This window comes from Argopecten irradians, chromosome 16 (genome assembly GCF_041381155.1).
Source record: "Argopecten irradians isolate NY chromosome 16, Ai_NY, whole genome shotgun sequence".
NCBI classification, from domain to species: Eukaryota; Metazoa; Mollusca; class Bivalvia; order Pectinida; family Pectinidae; genus Argopecten; species Argopecten irradians.
The window spans coordinates 1,350,940-1,371,254 of NC_091149.1; the positions used below are offsets into that span (position 1 = coordinate 1,350,940).

General features: G+C 39.3%; 2 protein-coding genes across 2 annotated transcripts; both read left to right on the forward strand.

The window, feature by feature from the left end:
• The first annotated feature begins 5,820 nt into the window (after window positions 1-5,820).
• Window positions 5,821-8,467, forward strand: LOC138311029 (Krueppel-like factor 6). The gene is made up of 2 exons (XM_069252455.1): window positions 5,821-6,598; window positions 6,914-8,467. Exons 1-2 carry the CDS (start codon window positions 5,836-5,838, stop codon window positions 7,099-7,101), a joined length of 951 nt encoding a protein of 316 aa, XP_069108556.1. The 5' UTR covers window positions 5,821-5,835; the 3' UTR covers window positions 7,102-8,467.
• Window positions 8,468-18,022: 9,555 nt separating this feature from the next.
• LOC138310811 (uncharacterized) lies at window positions 18,023-18,463 on the forward strand. The gene has a single exon (XM_069252136.1). It carries the CDS (start codon window positions 18,023-18,025, stop codon window positions 18,461-18,463), a length of 441 nt encoding a protein of 146 aa, XP_069108237.1.
• Window positions 18,464-20,315: the final 1,852 nt, after the last annotated feature.

The window sequence follows — 20,315 nt, forward strand, 5'->3', positions numbered from 1 at the left end:
AGTATGTGTCCTGGACCACAGGGCTGTGATGACTGATGGTGACCAGGGACTAGTTGGTAGTTTGGGGTAGAGTATGTGTCCTGGACCACAGGGCTGTGATGACTGATGGTGACCAGGGACTAGTTGGTAGTTTGTGGTAGAGTATGTGTCCTGGACCACAGGGCTGTGATGACTGATGGTGACCAGGGACTAGTTGGTAGTTTGGGGTAGAGTATGTGTCCTGGACCACAGGGCTGTGATGACTGATGGTGACCAGGGACTAGTTGGTAGTTTGTGGTAAAGTATGTGTCCTGGACCACAGGGCTGTGATGACTGATGGTGACCAGGGACTAGTTGGTAGTTTGTGGTAGAGACTGTGTCCTGGACCACAGGGCTGTGATGACTGATGGTGACCAGGGACTAGTTGGTAGTTTGGGGTAGAGATGGTGTCCTAGACCACAGGGCTGTGATGACTGATGGTGACCAGGGACTAGTTGGTAGATTTGTGGGGTAGAGTATGTGTCCTAGACCACAGGGCTGTGATGACTGATGGTGACCAGGGACTAGTTGGTAGTTTGGGGTAGAGACTGTGTCCTGGACCACAGGGCTGTGATGACTGATGGTGACCAGGGACTAGTTGGTAGTTTGTGGTAGAGTATGTGTCCTAGACCACAGGGCTGTGATGACTGATGGTGACCAGGGACTAGTTGGTAGTTTGTGGTAGAGTATGTGTCCTGGACCACAGGGCTGTGATGACTGATGGTGACCAGGGACTAGTTGGTAGTTTGTGGTAGAGTATGTGTCCTGGACCACAGGGCTGTGATGACTGATGGTGACCAGGGACTAGTTGGTAGTTTGGGGTAGAGACTGTGTCCTGGACCACAGGGCTGTGATGACTGATGGTGACCAGGGACTAGTTGGTAGTTTGTGGTAGAGTATGTGTCCTGGACCACAGGGCTGTGATGACTGATGGTGACCAGGGACTAGTTGGTAGTTTGGGGTAGAGACTGTGTCCTGGACCACAGGGCTGTGATGACTGATGGTGACCAGGGACTAGTTGGTAGTTTGTGGTAGAGATGTGTCCTAGACCACAGGGCTGTGATGACTGATGGTGACCAGGGACTAGTTGGTAGTTTGGGGTAGAGTATGTGTCCTGGACCACAGGGCTGTGATGACTGATGGTGACCAGGGACTAGTTGGTAGTTTGGGGTAGAGTATGTGTCCTGGACCACAGGGCTGTGATGACTGATGGTGACCAGGGACTAGTTGGTAGTTTGTGGTAGAGACTGTGTCCTAGACCACAGGGCTGTGATGACTGATGGTGACCAGGGACTAGTTGGTAGTTTGGGGTAGAGTATGTGTCCTGGACCACAGGGCTGTGATGACTGATGGTGACCAGGGACTAGTTGGTAGTTTGGGGTAGAGTATGTGTCCTGGACCACAGGGCTGTGATGACTGATGGTGACCAGGGACTAGTTGGTAGTTTTGGGGTAGAGTATGTGTCCTGGACCACAGGGCTGTGATGACTGATGGTGACCAGGGACTAGTTGGTAGTTTGGGGTAGAGTATGTGTCCTGGACCACAGGGCTGTGATGACTGATGGTGACCAGGGACTAGTTGGTAGTTTGGGGTAGAGACTGTGTCCTAGACCACAGGGCTGTGATGACTGATGGTGACCAGGGACTAGTTGGTAGTTTGGGGTAGAGACTGTGTCCTGGACCACAGGGCTGTGATGACTGATGGTGACCAGGGACTAGTTGGTAGTTTGGGGTAGAGACTGTGTCCTGGACCACAGGGCTGTGATGACTGATGGTGACCAGGGACTAGTTGGTAGTTTGGGGTAGAGACTGTGTCCTGGACCACAGGGCTGTGATGACTGATGGTGACCAGGGACTAGTTGGTAGTTTGTGGTAGAGACTGTGTCCTGACCACAGGCTGTGATGACTGATGGTGACCAGGGACTAGTTGGTAGATGGGGTAGATGTTCTGGACTGTGGTGACCAGGGACTAGGACTGTGTCCTGGACCACAGGGCTGTGATGACTGATGGTGACCAGGGACTATTTGGTAGTTTGGGGTAGAGACTGTGTCCTAGACCACATGGCTGTGATGACTGATGGTGACCAGGGCCTAGTTTGTAGTTTTGGGTAGAGACTGTGTCCTGGACCACAGGGCTGTGATGACTGATGGTGACCAAGGACTAGTTGGTAGTTTGGGGTAGAGAATGTGTCCTGGACCACAGGGCTGTGATGACTGATTGTGACCAGGGACTAATTGGTAGTTTGGGGTAGAGTATGTGTCCTGGACCACAGGGCTGTGATGACTGATGGTAACCAGGGACTAGTTGGTAGTTTGGGGTAGAGAATGTGTCCTGGACCACATGGCTGTGATGACTGATGGTGACCAGGGCCTAGTTGGTAGTTTGGGGTAGAGAATGCCGCCTGAGTGTTCACGGGTACTGGGTTCCTACATAGATATAAGGAAGCTTCAGTCTATCCGCTCAGTTAGATGTTTATGATAACTATCTATTTGGAGGGTTCTAGTTGCTGTAAATTCAACTTTCTTCCTCGGAATGTGTCTGATGTACATTGGAGTCCTATAATTAATTTGGGTATTAATAAGATCTTCTAGAATAACAGTGCTACACAGTGGACGCAGCAACATGTAGATATTGATTTATGTTTGCCTGGTAGAGAGGTTGCTCATGATCAAATACAAATGTCTATACCATATATGGTGATGTTGTTAATGTCAAGGAATACTTTCCAACCGAAGAATTCTACAATAATGTTATCATTAAAATCATTGTTTGTATTGCTGCTTTCCCTTTGTGTCCTTTAATGAGGAATTACCTATAGATTATTTTGGTCTTCAGTGGATTTATTTAATGATGGTGAACGGCAAAACCTATTAAGGGGCAATAACTCTTCCTCTCTTCTTAATACTAGACTTGGCTGTATAATTCATATCTCCATGAGAAGGGTCTGTTGTTTTGTACCATGACCTTTTGAAATACAGGCATAAAATACAGGCATAAAATATGATAATAAAAAAGAATGATAAAGAAATATGATAGCTGGTGATTATTGATGTTTTCTGTGAATCTTGTTGTTGCATGCAGTAATAGCTTATATTGGAGATAAAAAGTGAAAGATCAAGGGCTTAGGAGCAATATGTTTGATTGTGGATAATATATGCCTACTTAATTCTAGATGATGTGGATAATATACTCCTACTTAATTCTAGATGATGTGGATAATATACGCCTACTTAATTCTAGATGATGTGGATAATATATGCCTACTTAATTCTAGATGATGTGGATAATATACGCCTACTTAATTCTAGATGATGTGGATAATATACGCCTACTTAATTCTAGATGATGTGGATAATATACTCCTATTTAATTCTAGATGATGTGGATAATATACTCCTATTTAATTCTAGATGATGTGGAAAATATATGCCTATTTAATTCTAGATGATGTGGATAATATATGCCTATTTAATTCTAGATGATGTGGATAATATACGCCTATTTAATTCTAGATGATGTGGATAATATACTCCTACTTAATTCTAGATGATGTGGATAATATACTCCTACTTAATTCTAGATGATGTGGATAATGTACGCCTACTTAATTCTAGATGATGTAGATAATATACTCCTACTTAATTCTAGATGATGTGGATAATATACTCCTATTTAATTCTAGATGATGTGGATAATATATGCCTACTTAATTCTAGATGATGTGGATAATATACTCCTACTTAATTCTAGATGATGTGGATAATACATGCCTACTTAATTCTAGATGATGTGGATAATGTACGCCTATTTAATTCTAGATGATGTGGATAATATACTCCTACTTAATTCTAGATGATGTGGATAATATACTCCTACTTAATTCTAGATGATGTGGATAATATACTCCTACTTAATTCTAGATGATGTGGATAATATATGCCTACTTAATTCTAGATGATGTGGATAATATACTCCTACTTAATACGCCTATTTAATTCTAGATGATGTGGATAATATACTCCTACTTAATTCTAGATGATGTGGATAATATACTCCTACTTAATTCTAGATGATGTGGATAATATATGCCTACTTAATTCTAGATGATGTGGATAATATACTCCTACTTAATTCTAGATGATGTGGATAATATACGCCTATTTAATTCTACTTGATTTTAAGTTGAACATTTCTTTAACCTGTTCAAATACCTTTTTTTTCACAATTTTTACAGTAATACTTTCACATGTATTTTGTGTATAGATTCATTGCTCATTAGCATATATTGATGTAAGTTCTACATTTTAATACAAATTCATCTAAATATATTAAAAAAACAAAAATTTAAACAGGGCTGTAATCCAGATTTTAATGTTTTAATTCCACCACAAGGATATTCTATCAAAAAAGTATCTTGCAAAGGTATAAATATAAAAAGAACAAAACTCCAGACTTTGTTTCTAGGCCTTTCTGCTTCACTCCAGAAGTTGTTTCTAGGCCTTTCTGCTTCACTCCAGACTTTGTTTCAAGGCCTTTCTTCTCCACTCCAGACTTTGTTTCTTGGCCTTTCTGCTTCACTCCAGACTTTGTTTCAAGGCCTTTCTTCTCCACTCCAGACTTTGTTTCAAGGCCTTTCTGCTTCACTCCAGAAGTTGTTTCTAGGCCTTTCTTCTCCACTCCAGACTTTGTTTCAAGGCCTTTCTGCTTCACTCCAGACTTTGTTTCAAGGCCTTTCTTCTCCACTCCAGACTTTGTTTCAAGGCCTTTCTGCTTCACTCCAGACTTTGTTTCAAGGCCTTTCTTCTCCACTCCAGACTTTGTTTCAAGGCCTTTCTTCTCCACTCCAGACTTTGTTTCTTGGCCTTTCTGCTTCACTCCAGACTTTGTTTCAAGGCCTTTCTTCTCCACTCCAGACTTTGTTTCAAGGCCTTTCTGCTTCACTCCAGAAGTTGTTTCTAGGCCTTTCTTCTCCACTCCAGACTTTGTTTCAAGGCCTTTCTGCTTCTCTCCAGACTTTGTTCCAATGACATAACAGTGTTATGGGTTCTGTAGATACGACGACGATTATTTCTATTTTTCGTGATAAAAGGTTCACAGTGATTTTCTTTATTGAAAGGGAATTAAAGATTATCCCTAAATCATTCCATTGTAATACATGTAACTAGATGTTTAACCGATCGATTGATAATCTGTGAAGTTTATCACCTAGCTGATCTGAAGTCTGACTGTCGGATTATAATAAGCTTTTATTAGTTATATGTGGGTGTATTATTATGAAAGAACACTCTGAACTATAGACAAAGGGAGATAACACATGATATAAACTTTCACATGAATGATTATACAAATATATAGATCATATATTTAACATCATATCAGTTGGAGATTAATAGAATCTTACATGGGTCTGTCAAGTGGACAGGGATATCTCAACCCGAGTGAAAGATTTTGGCTGGTCAACCCGAGGCTTGCCAGACACTTGACAGACCCATGTAAGATTCTTTTTCTTCCATACTTTCACGAAACATTGTGAAAATGCAGTTTTTAGAAACATTTCCAAACGCCGCCATCATAGGAACGTCGCAGTGCTTCAAAATTAATGATGTCGCCGACAATAGACACCACATGTATTGATGACGTCACGTCATTGTCTTGTGCGTGCGAGCTGTCTTTTCCCTACCCCGGTAAAAGACAGAGTTATCTTTTCCCTATCAACCGCAGGATAACCCTGTCATGTTTGGGAGAAATCTTCAGTTATCACCTGGTTTGATTTATGAAATGTAATATAGATCATTTTGTCATATTTGACTTGATCTCATGTTTTGTCTACTTTTGTCTTTTCAGAATTGTCTGGAGATGGAGCGTTACCTCAAAAGTGAGCCAAAACTGACCTCTTTCAAAAAAATCAGTAAAGGTGCAGGCATTCCTTGGGAAGGCTGTTACCCTGGGACTGCGCTGTCGGGATCCTCACCCCCGGACAAATTCCTCAGCCCCAACAGTATCAAACTGGAGTATAAGGAGGATGACGATGAGTCAGAAATCCCAGAACCTCTGTATCAACAAGAGGAAGACGATGAAAATGAGGATGATGAAGATGATGAGGACTATGATGAAGATGAAACAGAAGCAAAATTAGAAGAATTAGCAGCACATTTGAATTTGAATGACCAGCCTTCCGATACCATTAGTTTGCACAGTTTTAGTTCCTCATCCAGTGGTGTATCATGGGATAGTAACAACAGTGATACCCCAGTGTCTCCCATAATGCCAAAATCAAATGACCCTTTTGCCCTTAGACTTGTTGCTCAACCAGGCCGCACTACCACGGTGGCCGTGAGATTGAACTCTGCTGAAATGATAAACCGTCACCAGCGCATTGCTTATGTGGCTGGGCCGAATGGTCGCATGCGTCCATACACTGCGCAGCCCCAGACACGTCCAGCTGTTCCTGTGAATGGACGAATACGTCCAGAGGTCAGCCCTGATCTCCGACGTAGGAATCACAAATGTCCCTACAGCGGCTGTAAAAAAGTCTATACAAAAAGTTCACATCTCAAAGCACATCTACGGACACACACAGGTAAGAATTCTAGTTTCCATAAAAATAGACATTAATTTTATCTACCCCTGTTTGGTGGGTGTGACATTCTCTTACCCCTGACAGGGAGATCTGCATTTTTTATAGTGAGAGATTTTTCTATCTCACCCTAGGGTAAAGACAAGCTACACAAGATCTTTAATTTGTATGTGGTCATATAAGTAGGGATAGAGCTAATCTTTAATCCATATGATATGAGGATCATCCTCTTCTGCTTTCTATGACTAGGGAAATTCAGGTTATGGAATGTAAAATGATTAGAAGATGACTATATTTAGTTTTGTTTTATTTTTTCAGGAGAAAAACCATACAAATGCACATGGGAAGGCTGTGACTGGAGATTTGCACGTTCAGATGAGCTCACGCGGCATTATCGTAAACATACAGGTTCAAAACCATTCCGGTGTAAAGTTTGTGAGCGATGTTTTTCACGATCGGACCATTTAGCATTACATATGAAACGTCACCAAACTGTGGATTTATAGCATATGTGACATCTAGGCTTGTAACAAAGGACACATCATGTGATTTTAATATTTCCATATTTGGACATGTTTATGCCACTGGAGGTTGAGATTCTCTTATACTGGATCACGTGGAGTTTGAATAGTCGAGTCACCTTGATTGTGGTACCACAGATCCAAGCTAACCTACATGACAATGCTTATCATACCCATCACCACTTTTTCTAATGTTTCTTATGAATGACTTGATAGTCCCTTTATTAACCTTCATGAGATAAGGAACATTTCAGTGGAGGATTGTCACACCTCTCGCAACTCTTTAACCATCTATAGTAACAGTTTGCAGTTTGCCAAATGACGATGTATCATTGATTCATACCTCTCCAAGGGGATCTAGAGCACAATATACATTATTTGAGATTTGTAGATTTCAAGCAACAGCAGTTATTTCAATTTCTACCTCTAAGGCATCAGCTTCATTAAGTAATTTCCTTCATGCCTCACCATTCGTCAAATGATTAAACAATTTACTTATTCACCCCTGAAATTTCACAATGGACTGGTCTAGTCTTTGATTTAGAAGAGTCTAAATGTGTCTGTAGGGGTGAATAGGTTTTAACACCTTGGTGTCAAAAATTAAAGGCTATTGTTTTGTTTCTAATGATATCTTTTTCGTCTGTTTTTCGTTCGATTTCATTAGAATTAATGATGTGTATTTGTATAGCCTTTAATTATGAAATAGGCATTAAATATAGAATACATGTTTTAGGATCAGGAATTCTAAAATGTACAAATTCTCAAAAGTCATTGTTGAGCCCTAATTCTGTCCCTGTCACAGAGGACTCATTTTGTAGCACTGATAAGTCTTAAGGAGGTAAAAGCCTAGGATAGAGCAGACATCAAATTGATAAAATCACTCTAAACTGAGTGTTATTTGCAGGTTTATCTGAAATAGTTGACAATACGTTAAAATGTTGTATGTTGTATTGTTATGCAAATTCAGCCATCTAAGCAAAACAGTGCAAATAGTACATAGAGATGTTACTGGTGTAACATTCAGTTCTCTCCATGTATTAAGTGTTGTATTCAGACGGAAAGCACATCTATATATATGTACTATTCAGAAACTTTGTCTTTACTCAAAACTCTGTTTAACAGTTAAAAGTCGCTAACTCTTAGGTCCATTTGTCTGTTTAAAGATCGTTAATTGTTTTTTGTTTTTTCTATATTGTTCATTATTTTGTTATCATAGTTGGGTCTTTTACTTGATGGCTTCCCCATCCCATGCAACAACATGAATCTGGTGGGGACCCCCAGCAGTCTCTGCTATCTTTATACTGGGTTTATATAAGAATCTTGTATCGCTACGTTATTCATGACAATTGTCGTATTAGCATACGTTATTCATGACAATTGTCGTATTATTCTTGTGTATAGCATATGTGGTACAGACGTGTTTTGATTTGCCTTTGTATACATATGTTCAGTAACTGTGATATCAATGGAATTTAACCACTTATATACATGTATAGATATATTTAATTATTAATTATATAACATTATCTTGCCTTATATGATTATGTGATGGCAATCTTTTCGTGTTTAACTCACCAAAGACAAATGCCCATCAACTTGAAAATTCTGAAATCATTATCATTGTTTCTAGACAGTGACAACTTAACAGTGTAAAACAATAGACCAACAGCTGTCTGCTGTTGTGGTTTTGTCAGATTTGTTTTTGGAGACTTTTACTATAAAAGATTGCCTAAATATCACAACAGTTTGTGTTAATCATTTGTTGACTAAATCATTTGTTTTAAGTCAGCTTGAATACCATCCAATATGTTGGCTCAATAGCAGGCTGATTGAGTCAGTTAAGTGCTGTATATCCAATGCTTAATACACTTTTGAAGATGAGATCTGACTTTTCTCTGTGACTTTTGACATTATGTGTTAAGATTTGTTCTGAACAAATGGAAGTCTGGTATATTATCTGTATTGTTTGTAGTTTGTGGTCAGTCACTACTGTTGACCCGACACCTGTAGATTCTGATAATGATATAACAGTAGAAAACTCCATACTAATTATATATAAATCTATAATCATTCATATAGTGAGGGAATCATCAGATGGTGTTTAATACTAAAATATTACAAACATTAATTAATATTGCTATGTTGTTTAAGAATTTCATACATGGTGATCGAAATCATATTTAAACCTTAACACATATATTTTCTTTCAATTTATTGATAATGGTGTCAAAATTTTGCCAAATTCTGCTAAACAAAATACTGTTAACTTTGTTTCCCAACACAGTAATAGTGTGTACTGTCAGTACAGTAAACATGCTCATAATATCAGACTTTACAGTATAATTATGTGCTAAATCACAGATGAAGGGAGCTAACTCTTGTATTTTGTATGCATAGCAAGATATGCTTATAGACTAATCTAAGAATTTATGGGCATTCAGATTTTTACCCAGTAATTGTATGTAAAACTATTACAAGTGTTATGAAATATTTCAGTCATTTATTAATTACTGCTTGAGATAATTCTACTTGTCTGGCCACTTTTCTGATAGTTTTTTCCCTAAATTTCCCTACAACCCGCAGATTGGCGTTGATATAATTGTGTCAATTGTCTGGTAAATTACCTGAGAGTTCCCTGACCTCATCCTCTACTGTGATTTGTTAAAATGCTTTTTCTGACATTCCATCCATTCTTACTCACACAAACTAAATGATGTGTCTGTCCCAAAAGGGATATAAAAATAACTATAAAATTTATCAGAAAAGTAAGACTTGTCACTCATGAATTAATTTAAAAACAAACAAATGATCTGAAAATATCTATCTGAAAAGTACTGAGCGTTGTCCATAAAATGAACTGAAAAATGACACACTGTGCATAAACTCAAATAAAAATTAAAATGTATCAAAAATAAAATGGTCTTAAAAGTAAGACGTTGTTGAAAAATGATCTGAGAAATTAAAGCTGTTTCCTACTGAAGCCTGAAGCAAAGACTTCATTGTACATTGGGTTTATTTATATTTTGATGTGAGTCGAATTTCATTTTTAACAAATTGCAATGTATTTCTTATTCTTTTCAAATATTCAATATACGTATTACCTGTATCATAAATTAGCAAATTATTGTGGTTTGTAGAGAAGTCTGTATTGAACTTAAATGGAAAAATTTGAGCAGACAACATTTTGATGGTGAAGCTTAAACATGTCACTGCTACAGCAGCCAGAGCCAGTTAATTCTAGTACGAGGACGATCGTGCCTTTCTTTTTGGATGCAATGTTTTTTTCATAATTTTTCTTTGTAGAGTGGAGAGTGTGAGAGACGTATATGGTTAGGGAAGTGTGCAATTATATTGGAAAAAAAGTTTGCTTAAATATCAGCATCTTAATATCTGGTTTAGTTATGCATGATGAGGGGCCCGATGGATATTAGATTCTTTAGTATTTGATTAAGTTATGCATGATGAGGGGCCTGATGAATATCAGAATCTTTAGTATTTGACTTAGTTATACATGCTGAGGGGCCTGATGAATATCAGATTCTTTAGTATTTGAATAAGTTATACATGTTGAGGGGCCTGATGAATATCAGATTCTTAATATCTGACAAAGTTATACATGCTGAGGGGCCTGATGAATATCAGATTCTTTAGTATTTGACTAAGATATACATGCTGAGGGGCCTGATGAATATCAGATTCTTTAGTATTCGACTATGTTATACATGATGAGGGGCCTGATTCTATGCTGTTAGTGATGGCCTGCTCTATATCAAAGTCTTATAGTGAACTAGGTTTCAGCAGACTAGCTGTCGTTACAGCCCCAATTTTACTTGTATGACAAATGTATGAAAGACAATGGTATTCAAAATGATACGAATATAATCAGTTTCTATATTATTTACTGAATTTTGAGAATGTGTATACATAGGTCTATTGACTTGTTGTACTGCATGTTTATATCAATTTTTGTTTGTATAGGATAATGTTTGTGTATATATACTATTCACAAAAAAGACTATTGAAAAATATATATATTTACAACTATATATGACTGTGTTGTTTTTTTATTCTGATTTCTTCTGTTTCCAATCTACATGTACTTGAAACATATTTTAACATAAGCTACATTATGACTGACCTATCTTATTAAATGGGGATTTGGTAAGGTCAAAGATGTGAAATCACACCCATGTAACATACAAACTATATTATGGTCATTGAAAGGCTGCTTTGTATTTTGTTGTAATTGAAAAACTGAAAAGAAGGCCTGCATTTTATAAGTGAGCCCTGCATTTTGTTATGACATAATAATTGAAAGGAAATCATGCATTTTGAAAGGGAGCTTTGCATTTTGTTAAAATAATTGAAAGGAAGCCTAAGGGAGCCATGCATTTTGCAAGAAGGAAGCCCTGCCTTTTGATAGGAAACATTGCATTTTGTTATCACATAATAAATAAAAGGAAGCCCTATACATATGTAGTTTCAAAGGAAGCCATGTATTTTGAAAGGAAGCCATGTATTTTGAAAGGGAGACTTGCACTTTGAAAGGAAGCCATGTAGTTTGAAAGGGAGCCCTGCATTTTGAAAGCAAGCAATGTATTTTGAAGGGAAGTCGTCCTGCTTTTTGAAAGGGAGCTCTGTATTTTGAAAGGGAGCCCTGTATTTTAAAAGGAAGCCCTGCATTTTTGAAAGGAAGTATTGCATCTTGAAAGAACACCCTGCATATTAAGGGGAAGCATTGCATTTTGAACGGAGACCTGCATTTTGAAAGGATGTATTGCATTTTGAAAGAAAACCCTGCATATTGAAGGGAAACATTGCATTTTGAAAGGAGCTCTGTATTTTAAAAGGAAGCTCTGTATTTTAAAAGGAAGCATTGCATTTTGAAAAAGACACATGCATCTTGATAAGAAGCATTGCATTTTGTAAGGGAGCCTTGCATTTTGAAAGGAAATCCTGCATTTTGAAAGAAAACCCTGCATATTGAGGGGAAGCCCTGCATTTTTGAAAGGAAGTATTGCATCTTGAAAGAACACCCTGCATATTAAGGGGAAGCATTGCATTTTGAACGGAGACCTGCATTTTGAAAGGAAGCATTTCATTTTGAAAGGAAGCCGTCAGTGGCGTAGGAAGATGAAAAGTAATGGGGCGGTGGGGGGAATGAAATTAGCGTGCGAGTGGCGAAGGCGCAAGATTTTGGGTGTTTTGTGGGTCCGGGGGTCTCTATCGGAAAAAAATGTTTCTATTTTGAATGGCTGAGAAGAGTTTTACGATATATTATGATGAATTTGCGAGTGCCGAAGGCACGAGATTTTGGTGTTTGGGAGGTCAGGGGGTCTCCACCGGGAAAAATATTACGATTTAGAATGGCTGAGATGAGTTTAACGATGCATTTCGATGATTTTGAAGCATTCTTAACACAGGAATTTTTCGATTTAAAGTTGCCTGCATTTAGAAAAGATAATTGTGAATGACGTCATACCATTCTGCAACCCTGGGCAATTTGAACATAACGGATTCACACCATCGGCACATTGTTGTGTAACTCAAAATAATAATGAATTAATTATCTTGCTAAACAAATCTTTTAAGATGCATTTTTTGGAAATGGTATAATCCCTTGATGGACATTTAAGTCTAGTTCGTGGGTATTTAATTTTCATTAATAAAGGTTTGAATATTACGTGATTGAACGTTTTAGGAAATGCGCCGGTGTAACGTTGAAAATGGACCCCCGTTGAAAACTGACCTCGGGTCATTTTTCAACGTTGAAAAATGATCCCGAAAACCGTTGAAAACTGAACTTTCAGCGCACCTTTTACTTTTACACCGACTCGTTGAAAATAGACCCCGTTGAAAAGTGACCCTAGAAGAACTCGTTTTTTACACAACAATACAACAAGACACCACTGTTACATTTACGACCAGGACTCTATGTTGGATCTTAGAAGAACGCCGGTGACGTCATTTATTCAATACGTCATACAGGACTGTGTATCACGTGACATATTACACTATAGCAAAAAGGAAGCTAACTAGTTAAGCTAACCTTGGCATGAATGTACAACATCCTTCCCTTTATAGAAAATTAGATTTATTAGTAAATATTACTATATAACTGATATGTGTCTGATGGCAATATAAATCATTAACAATATTTTGTTTTTAACAGTCATTGAATATTAAAAGCTGAAAAAGAGGTTTCAGAGTCTTTTGTTATTGAACATTATTTTACACACATATCACTGATTATCAGCAACCGTCTTTTTTTTTGGAACCACCTGAAAAGAAGGTTTTAAATGTCTGTACGTACTTTCCTATAGATCCATATAGAAAATAACTAGAACTAATAAAACTATCACATTCAGTCATTATTATTATATATGAAGCCTGAAAAAGAGGTTTGTGAGTCTCTATTTAAGCACTTAATCCTGGAATGACTAGAATGAATTAACTTGAATTATGAACACATAATTGAACATTTTTTACACAGTTCAGTTTGCTTCACAATATCGCTGCGGTACTTTTACTACTCGTCCTCTCCTGGTCACTTTCATGGGCTGGACACTTTCACCAGGGGGTGTATACGTAGGAGACAATGGCGAGGGCATTGTCCTGACATCAGTATTACCAAGCGTTGGAGACAATTGCGAGGACATTGTCCTGACATCAGTATTACCATGTGTTGGAGACAATGGCGAGGGCATTGTCCTGACATCAGTATTACCAAGCGTTGGAGACAATGGCGAGGACATTGTCCTGACATCAGTATTACCAAGCGTTGGAGACAATGGCGAGGACATTGTCCTGACATCAGTATTACCATGTGTTGGAGACAATAGCGAGGGCATTGTCCTGACATCAGTGGTCAAACCTACAGCACGAGTAGGTCTCAGGAACCTTCGGTTTCGACGATACCGCTTTCCATTAGAGTTCTGTACAACATAAGAACGAGGTGTGTCATGTTTGTATAATACAGTTCCAGCTTCCCACATATTTGACTTAGCAGGATATCTGATTAACACACGATCACCGTTGTAGATTGTTTTGAGTGGTGTGGCCTTTGCGTGCTTATCAAAGTTCCTCTGTTGTTTTTCCTGACGGGTTTTAAGACTGGAATATGTAGCAGCGTCCAAGGTAGATGCTAAAAGTGGAGCTGTTGTAGGTAACTTTGACTTCAGCCGTCGACCGAGGAACATTTGTGCTGGTGACAAGCCCACACCTTCAATGTTGGTGTTGCGATAATCTAACAATGCCAAGTATGGGTCTTTGGCCTTCAGTAGGAGGCGTTTTACAGTTTGTATCATAAGCTCAGATTGTCCATTAGCTTGAGCATGATATGGACTAGTTGTAGTATGTTTGAATCCATATTGGTGTGAAAATTCTCTGAATTCCCCACAGTTGAACTGAGGGCCATTGTCAGATATCACCTCATCAGGAATTCCGTATTTAGCCATTACGCTTTTCACATGGCTTATCACGCACTTTGAAGTAAGTGTCTCTAGTTTCGAAATTTCTGGCCATTTAGAAAAATAGTCAACTGAGAGGATGTAGTGCTCACCTTTGAACTCAAACAGGTCCATCCCGATCCTTGACCATGGTCGAGTAGGTATTTCCGGTGCAATCATGGGTTCTTTCGGATTTTGGTTTTGGTGTTTAGCACATACTTCACACGATCGGATTTTTTCCTCAATGTTGCGTGTCATTCCCAACGTAAACAGCACATCTCTGGCGCGATCCTTACATTTGGTTATGCCTAGATGAGATGAGTGAATTATGTCCAACATTTCATTTTTCATAGATTTTGGTATCACAAGTTTGTGGCTTTTGAAGACGAGTCCATCAATGCACGATATCTCATCGCGAAATGTCCAATAAGGGAGTAATGCTGAGGGTACCTTATTTTTTACATCAGGCCAACCGTCGAGGACCATGTCCTGTAGCTGATTGAGCTCCTCATCTTTTGCTGTGTGATCTTGTAGACGCGCGTACATTTCTGGTGAAACTGGTAAGTATGCTGTCAGGTGTAGCTCGTTTACCTGAAGCTCGGGAACTAATGGCTCCTTGGTTTACTTAAGAAAGGAACGACTGAGATGATCGGCAATAAACATCTCCTTGCCAGGTTTATAAACGACGTTGATATCATAGTTTTGAATAGCTAATAACAGTCTCTGTAGCCTCGGGGGCGTTTGTAGTATGGTTTTTTTGAATATTGACTCCAAGGGTTTGTGGTCAGATTCAACAGTGATCTGTTGTGCGTAAACATACTCGTGAAATTTCTGACAGCCATATAAAATAGCGAGTGTCTCTTTCTCTATCTGCGAATACCGTTGTTGTGTCTCCGTCAAGGCGCGAGAGGCATACGCAACGGGTTTGTTGTCTTAAGCTTGCACAAGTACAGCTCCTAATCCTTTACTTCTTGCATCAACGGATAGTGTTATCGGCTTACTACTGTCATAGTACTGCAGCAGCGGTGTTGACGAAGCCATCTCGATGAGCTTGTTGAAACAACTGTCCTGCTCAGGACCCCAGTGCCATTCAGTGTCTTTTTCTAAAAGTACACGGATTGGGCTGCTCACTTCAGATAACCTTGGCATGAATTTCGCAAGATATTGTATAAACCCCATGAATGTTTGCAGTTCTTTCACATTGGTGGGTTTCTCCATACTCTTGACAGCACGGACTTTCTCCGGGTCTGGCATAAGACCATCTTTAGTTAACAAATGTCCTATGTAGGTCACTTCCGCCTTACTTATTTCACATTTGTCAGCCCCTAACTTAACATTGTTCTCACGAACGCGTTCCAACACTTTTCTAAGACGCTGGTCATGTTCCTCCTGGGATGTGCCCCATACTAAGATGTCAACAATGATTGCCTCAGTACCGTCCAGATCTTCTATCATCTCTGATATGACTCTTTGAAATACCTCAGGTGCACTTTTAACACCATATGGTAGACGTGTGTAATGGTAACGGCCAAAGCTTAAGGGTGTGTTGAAGGTACACAACTTTGAGCTAGCCTCATCGAGCTTGATTTGCCAAAATCCCGACACTAAATCCAACTTACTGAAAACCTTTGCGCCTGGCATCTGTGACCCGACATCCTCAATGGTTTTCAAGGGATAATGTTCACGCTGAACAGCTTTGTTGAGATCACAGGGGTCAATACATAGTCTGAGTTTTCCGTTAGGTTTTAACACAGTTACTAAGGAGTTTACCCACTTGGTTGGTTTAGACTCCTTAACCACTACGCCGAGTTTTTCCATCCTGTCCAGTTCCTCCTTCACCTTTTCTCTAAGAGCAATAGGCAAGCATCGTGGAGGATGTACTACTGGAGGTACAGATTCATCAATCTTCAGGGTTCTCCAGTCAAGCAACCGAGGCCTGTAAACAGATCTGAAAATTCACTGTCTACACCATCAGGCACCTTTTTAGAAGGTGATAGGGTGTAAATCCTCTTAACTAACCCCAAATTCCTACATGTCTGAGCGCCTAACACTGCTTGAGAATCCAACGCGACTACATAAAACAGAACATCCTGGACAGGATTGTTGTTGTATGAACATGACATCTTTGTAGTACCAACACACTCAATTTGATGTCCTGAGTACGATTTCAAGGGAGTACTGCATTTTTGTAATGGTTTATTACTGAGTCTTTTGTACAGTTTCTTTGATAAAACATTGCATTTGGCTCCTGTATCTAACTGGAAGTTCACTGGGTTGTTGTTTACATTTACGGTTTCGAGCCATTCAGAGTCTGAACCGATTGAACCAGTTTTTATGTCATGTATTTGAAGTGTTCCAATAAAAAGCTCATCATTGATATCGCTATCTTCACTATCAAAGTCAACAATGTTACAGTTCTTTGGTCTGTTTTTGGTTCTACGTACTTTCTGGTTTTTCTTTTTAGACCTGCATGCCACAGCAAAGTGATTTTTCCATCCAAATTTATCACATGTTTTCAAGCACATTTTCCACACACCGGATGTTGTTGTTGCGAGTTAGAGTGACTTCCCCTTGTTCTGGGAAATTACAGACCTATAAGCTTCACTTCAATACTATGTAAAACCATGGAAAAGATCATTCGAACACATATTACCAAACACATGTCAGCCAATTCACTTTTCACAAACAAACAGTATGGATTTATGTCAGGAAGATCAACAGCATTACAACTCCTTAATGTTCTAGAAGAATGGACAGAAGCCCTAGACAGAGCCCTGGATATAGAATGTATATACCTAGATTTCCGAAAGGCATTTGACACCGTCCCCCATCACCGTCTGATGAAAAAACTGGAAGCGTATGGAATAAATATAGAAACCCTCACATGGTTGGAAGACTTCCTAGTAAACAGACAACAACGTGTTATTATCAACGGCGAAACATCCAAGCGGGGCAGAGTGACATCGGGAATACCTCAGGGTGCGGTTTTGGGGCCGCTGCTGTTTGTCATCTATATAAATGATCTGCCTGAGTCAACCGTTTACTTATTTGCGGAAGACACAAAACTATTCCAGATAATTAACTCACAAGAAAGCAAAAAGTCAATACAAGAAGATTTGCTGCAACTCATACATTGGAGTGAGACTTGGCTACTCAAATTCAACGAGGACAAGTGCAAGTGATTACACGTCGGGAAACACACTGGAGGGAACACTAGATATGTGCTTAATAATACAACATTAGAAGAAGTGGTAGAAGAAAAGGACCTTGGGGTCATATTTGATAAAGAGCTTACTTTTGACAAACACATAAGCGAAAAAGTACAAAAAGCAACTTCAATTTTCGGTATGATCAGAAGAACATTTAAGTTCCTAGATTCTAAACTATTTATTCCACTTTACAAATCTTTGGTAAGAACCCATCTGGAATATGCAAGTGTTGTCTGGAGACCATATAAAATGAAACACATTGAACAGCTGGAAGGAGTACAAAGAAAGGCGACTAAACAACTACCGGGAATGGATAACCTATCTTATCCTGAGAGGCTTAAGAAGTTAAAACTCCCAACCCTGAGTTACAGACGTGTAAGAGGTGACATGATAGAAACGTACAAGGCAGTTACAGGGAGATACGACAAAGGAGCAACCCAGTTCACAAGGATGTGGTCCGACACATCAGAGAGATCTAGCACTAGGACAAACTCGCTGAAAATATTCCCCCAGCATACTAAAACATCGATCAGGAAGAACTCATTCTCCGTCAGGATTGCTTCAATATGGAATAACCTACCAGACCATGTCGTTACATCTAAGACATTGGACACCTTCAAAAACAGATTGGACAATCACCGGAACGAACAGGAGATCAAATACAATAACTATAAAGAGAATATCAGCTAGGAAGTGACTATAATCATAATATGTAACTAAATAATACTATGAGTCCAGCAAAGAGGATCTATAAGGAGCCTGTGCTGGAAAACATCATTAAGAATCATTAAGAATTCGATTTGCTTTCCGCATGTATCCTACTAGTGCTTCTATTTTTAGAACCATGCCGTATTGTGTTAACGGTCTTGTCTTCCATAGTCTTTATCTGAGCTGAAGATAGTTCTCGTGTTCTCTCGAAGTTTACTACTTTATCAAGAGTCAAATCGGAACCTTCATTGATACATTTTTCCCTTACCTTAGGGTCTTTTGTCCCGAAGACAATCGCATCACGGATCATATTGTCCTTTTCTTGGTAACTACACTCTTTTGCTAAGATGTGTAAATCAGTGAGGAATTGTTCAATGTCAGGAGAAAAATGATCTAGATAAATACCTAGAATGGGGCGGAGACGAAACAGACGACGTCCAAAGACGATTCCGCTCACCTTATCCCTAGACTAATTTATTTTGGGATCTTTCGTTAGGTATATTGGACGATATTTGTTAGCTGGACTATGAAATGACGACAGAGACGTTGAGATACATTTAACATTTAATTAGACATAATAACGAAACAATAGGGGGTGTCGAGTTTACACAATAACACTATAATTATACCAACAGTCTATTGCCGCCCGCGCTGTGACCCAATTTCCACACGGTGCACACACAGCCGTCACCACAGTTCCACACGTATTGCACCGACATCACAGTTGATACACACGTTCATGACGTTAACTAGGCAACCTCCTTCAGTTCATTTCGAAGACACGTATCATACATACAGTTCATGGTTACACCGCTCCTTGAGCCGTTGTCTCCGACGCGCGTTCCTGTCACTCTCCAACTAACGCTGTCCTCCTTCTGAATTCAGCGCGTTCTCTTTCATCTTCACATCCGGTGAAGGGCGATAACTCCCCAGCGGACACAATATAGGGAGCACAACACCATCTTAACTATGTCCATAGTGGTGTATAGAAAAATCACAACAATTTATTCTGACAACCCCCTATTTCTGAAAATACTTAGCTTTATGTATTTTCATAACACTTACAATAAATGTATACATACAAAAATCCTATCTTAAACTCTAACATATCTCTAACAACATATATGAGTAGGGAACAGAATGACAAAACTACTGAGATAATCTGCTGCTACATTTTCTGACCCCTTAATTGCCTTAATGCGAAACTTGTAGTTCTGTAAGAACAGAGCCCATCGCATAACTCTACTACTTTCTATTTTGCTCTTTTGGATAAACACCAATGGCCTATGATCTGTATAAAATATAAATTCGCGACCGTACAAGTACATTTGGAACTTCTTAATGGCGAATACAATAGCAAGACACTCTCGCTCATTTACTGAATAGTTTCGTTCCCTATCAAGTAGTTTCTTACTTGCGTAGGCGACTGGAAATATACCATCAGCGTGTTCTTGTAGTAAAACACAACCTAAACCAGTATCTGAGGCATGCATCTGATTGCACGATGAAAGTTTTGGAAAGATCTGGCAGCCTTAGAATCGGGGCCTGGGTAAGGAGGTCCTTGAGACACCTGAACGCCTCTTCCTCTTGTGGTCCCCAATCCACTTGATTCGGTCGGCCCTTTTTGGTGAGGTCTGATAGAGGTTTCGCGACATCGGCAAAATTTGGCACAAATTTCCGGTAATACCCGGCGAGTCCAAGGAAAGCTCTGACTTGCTTTTTCGTCTTTGGCTGTTGAGCGTCGCGGATCTTTTCCAACTTATCATCCTCCATGGCGATTGTCCCTTCGCCCACAGTGTGTCCTACAAATCCTAATGTCCTGTAGACGATCATA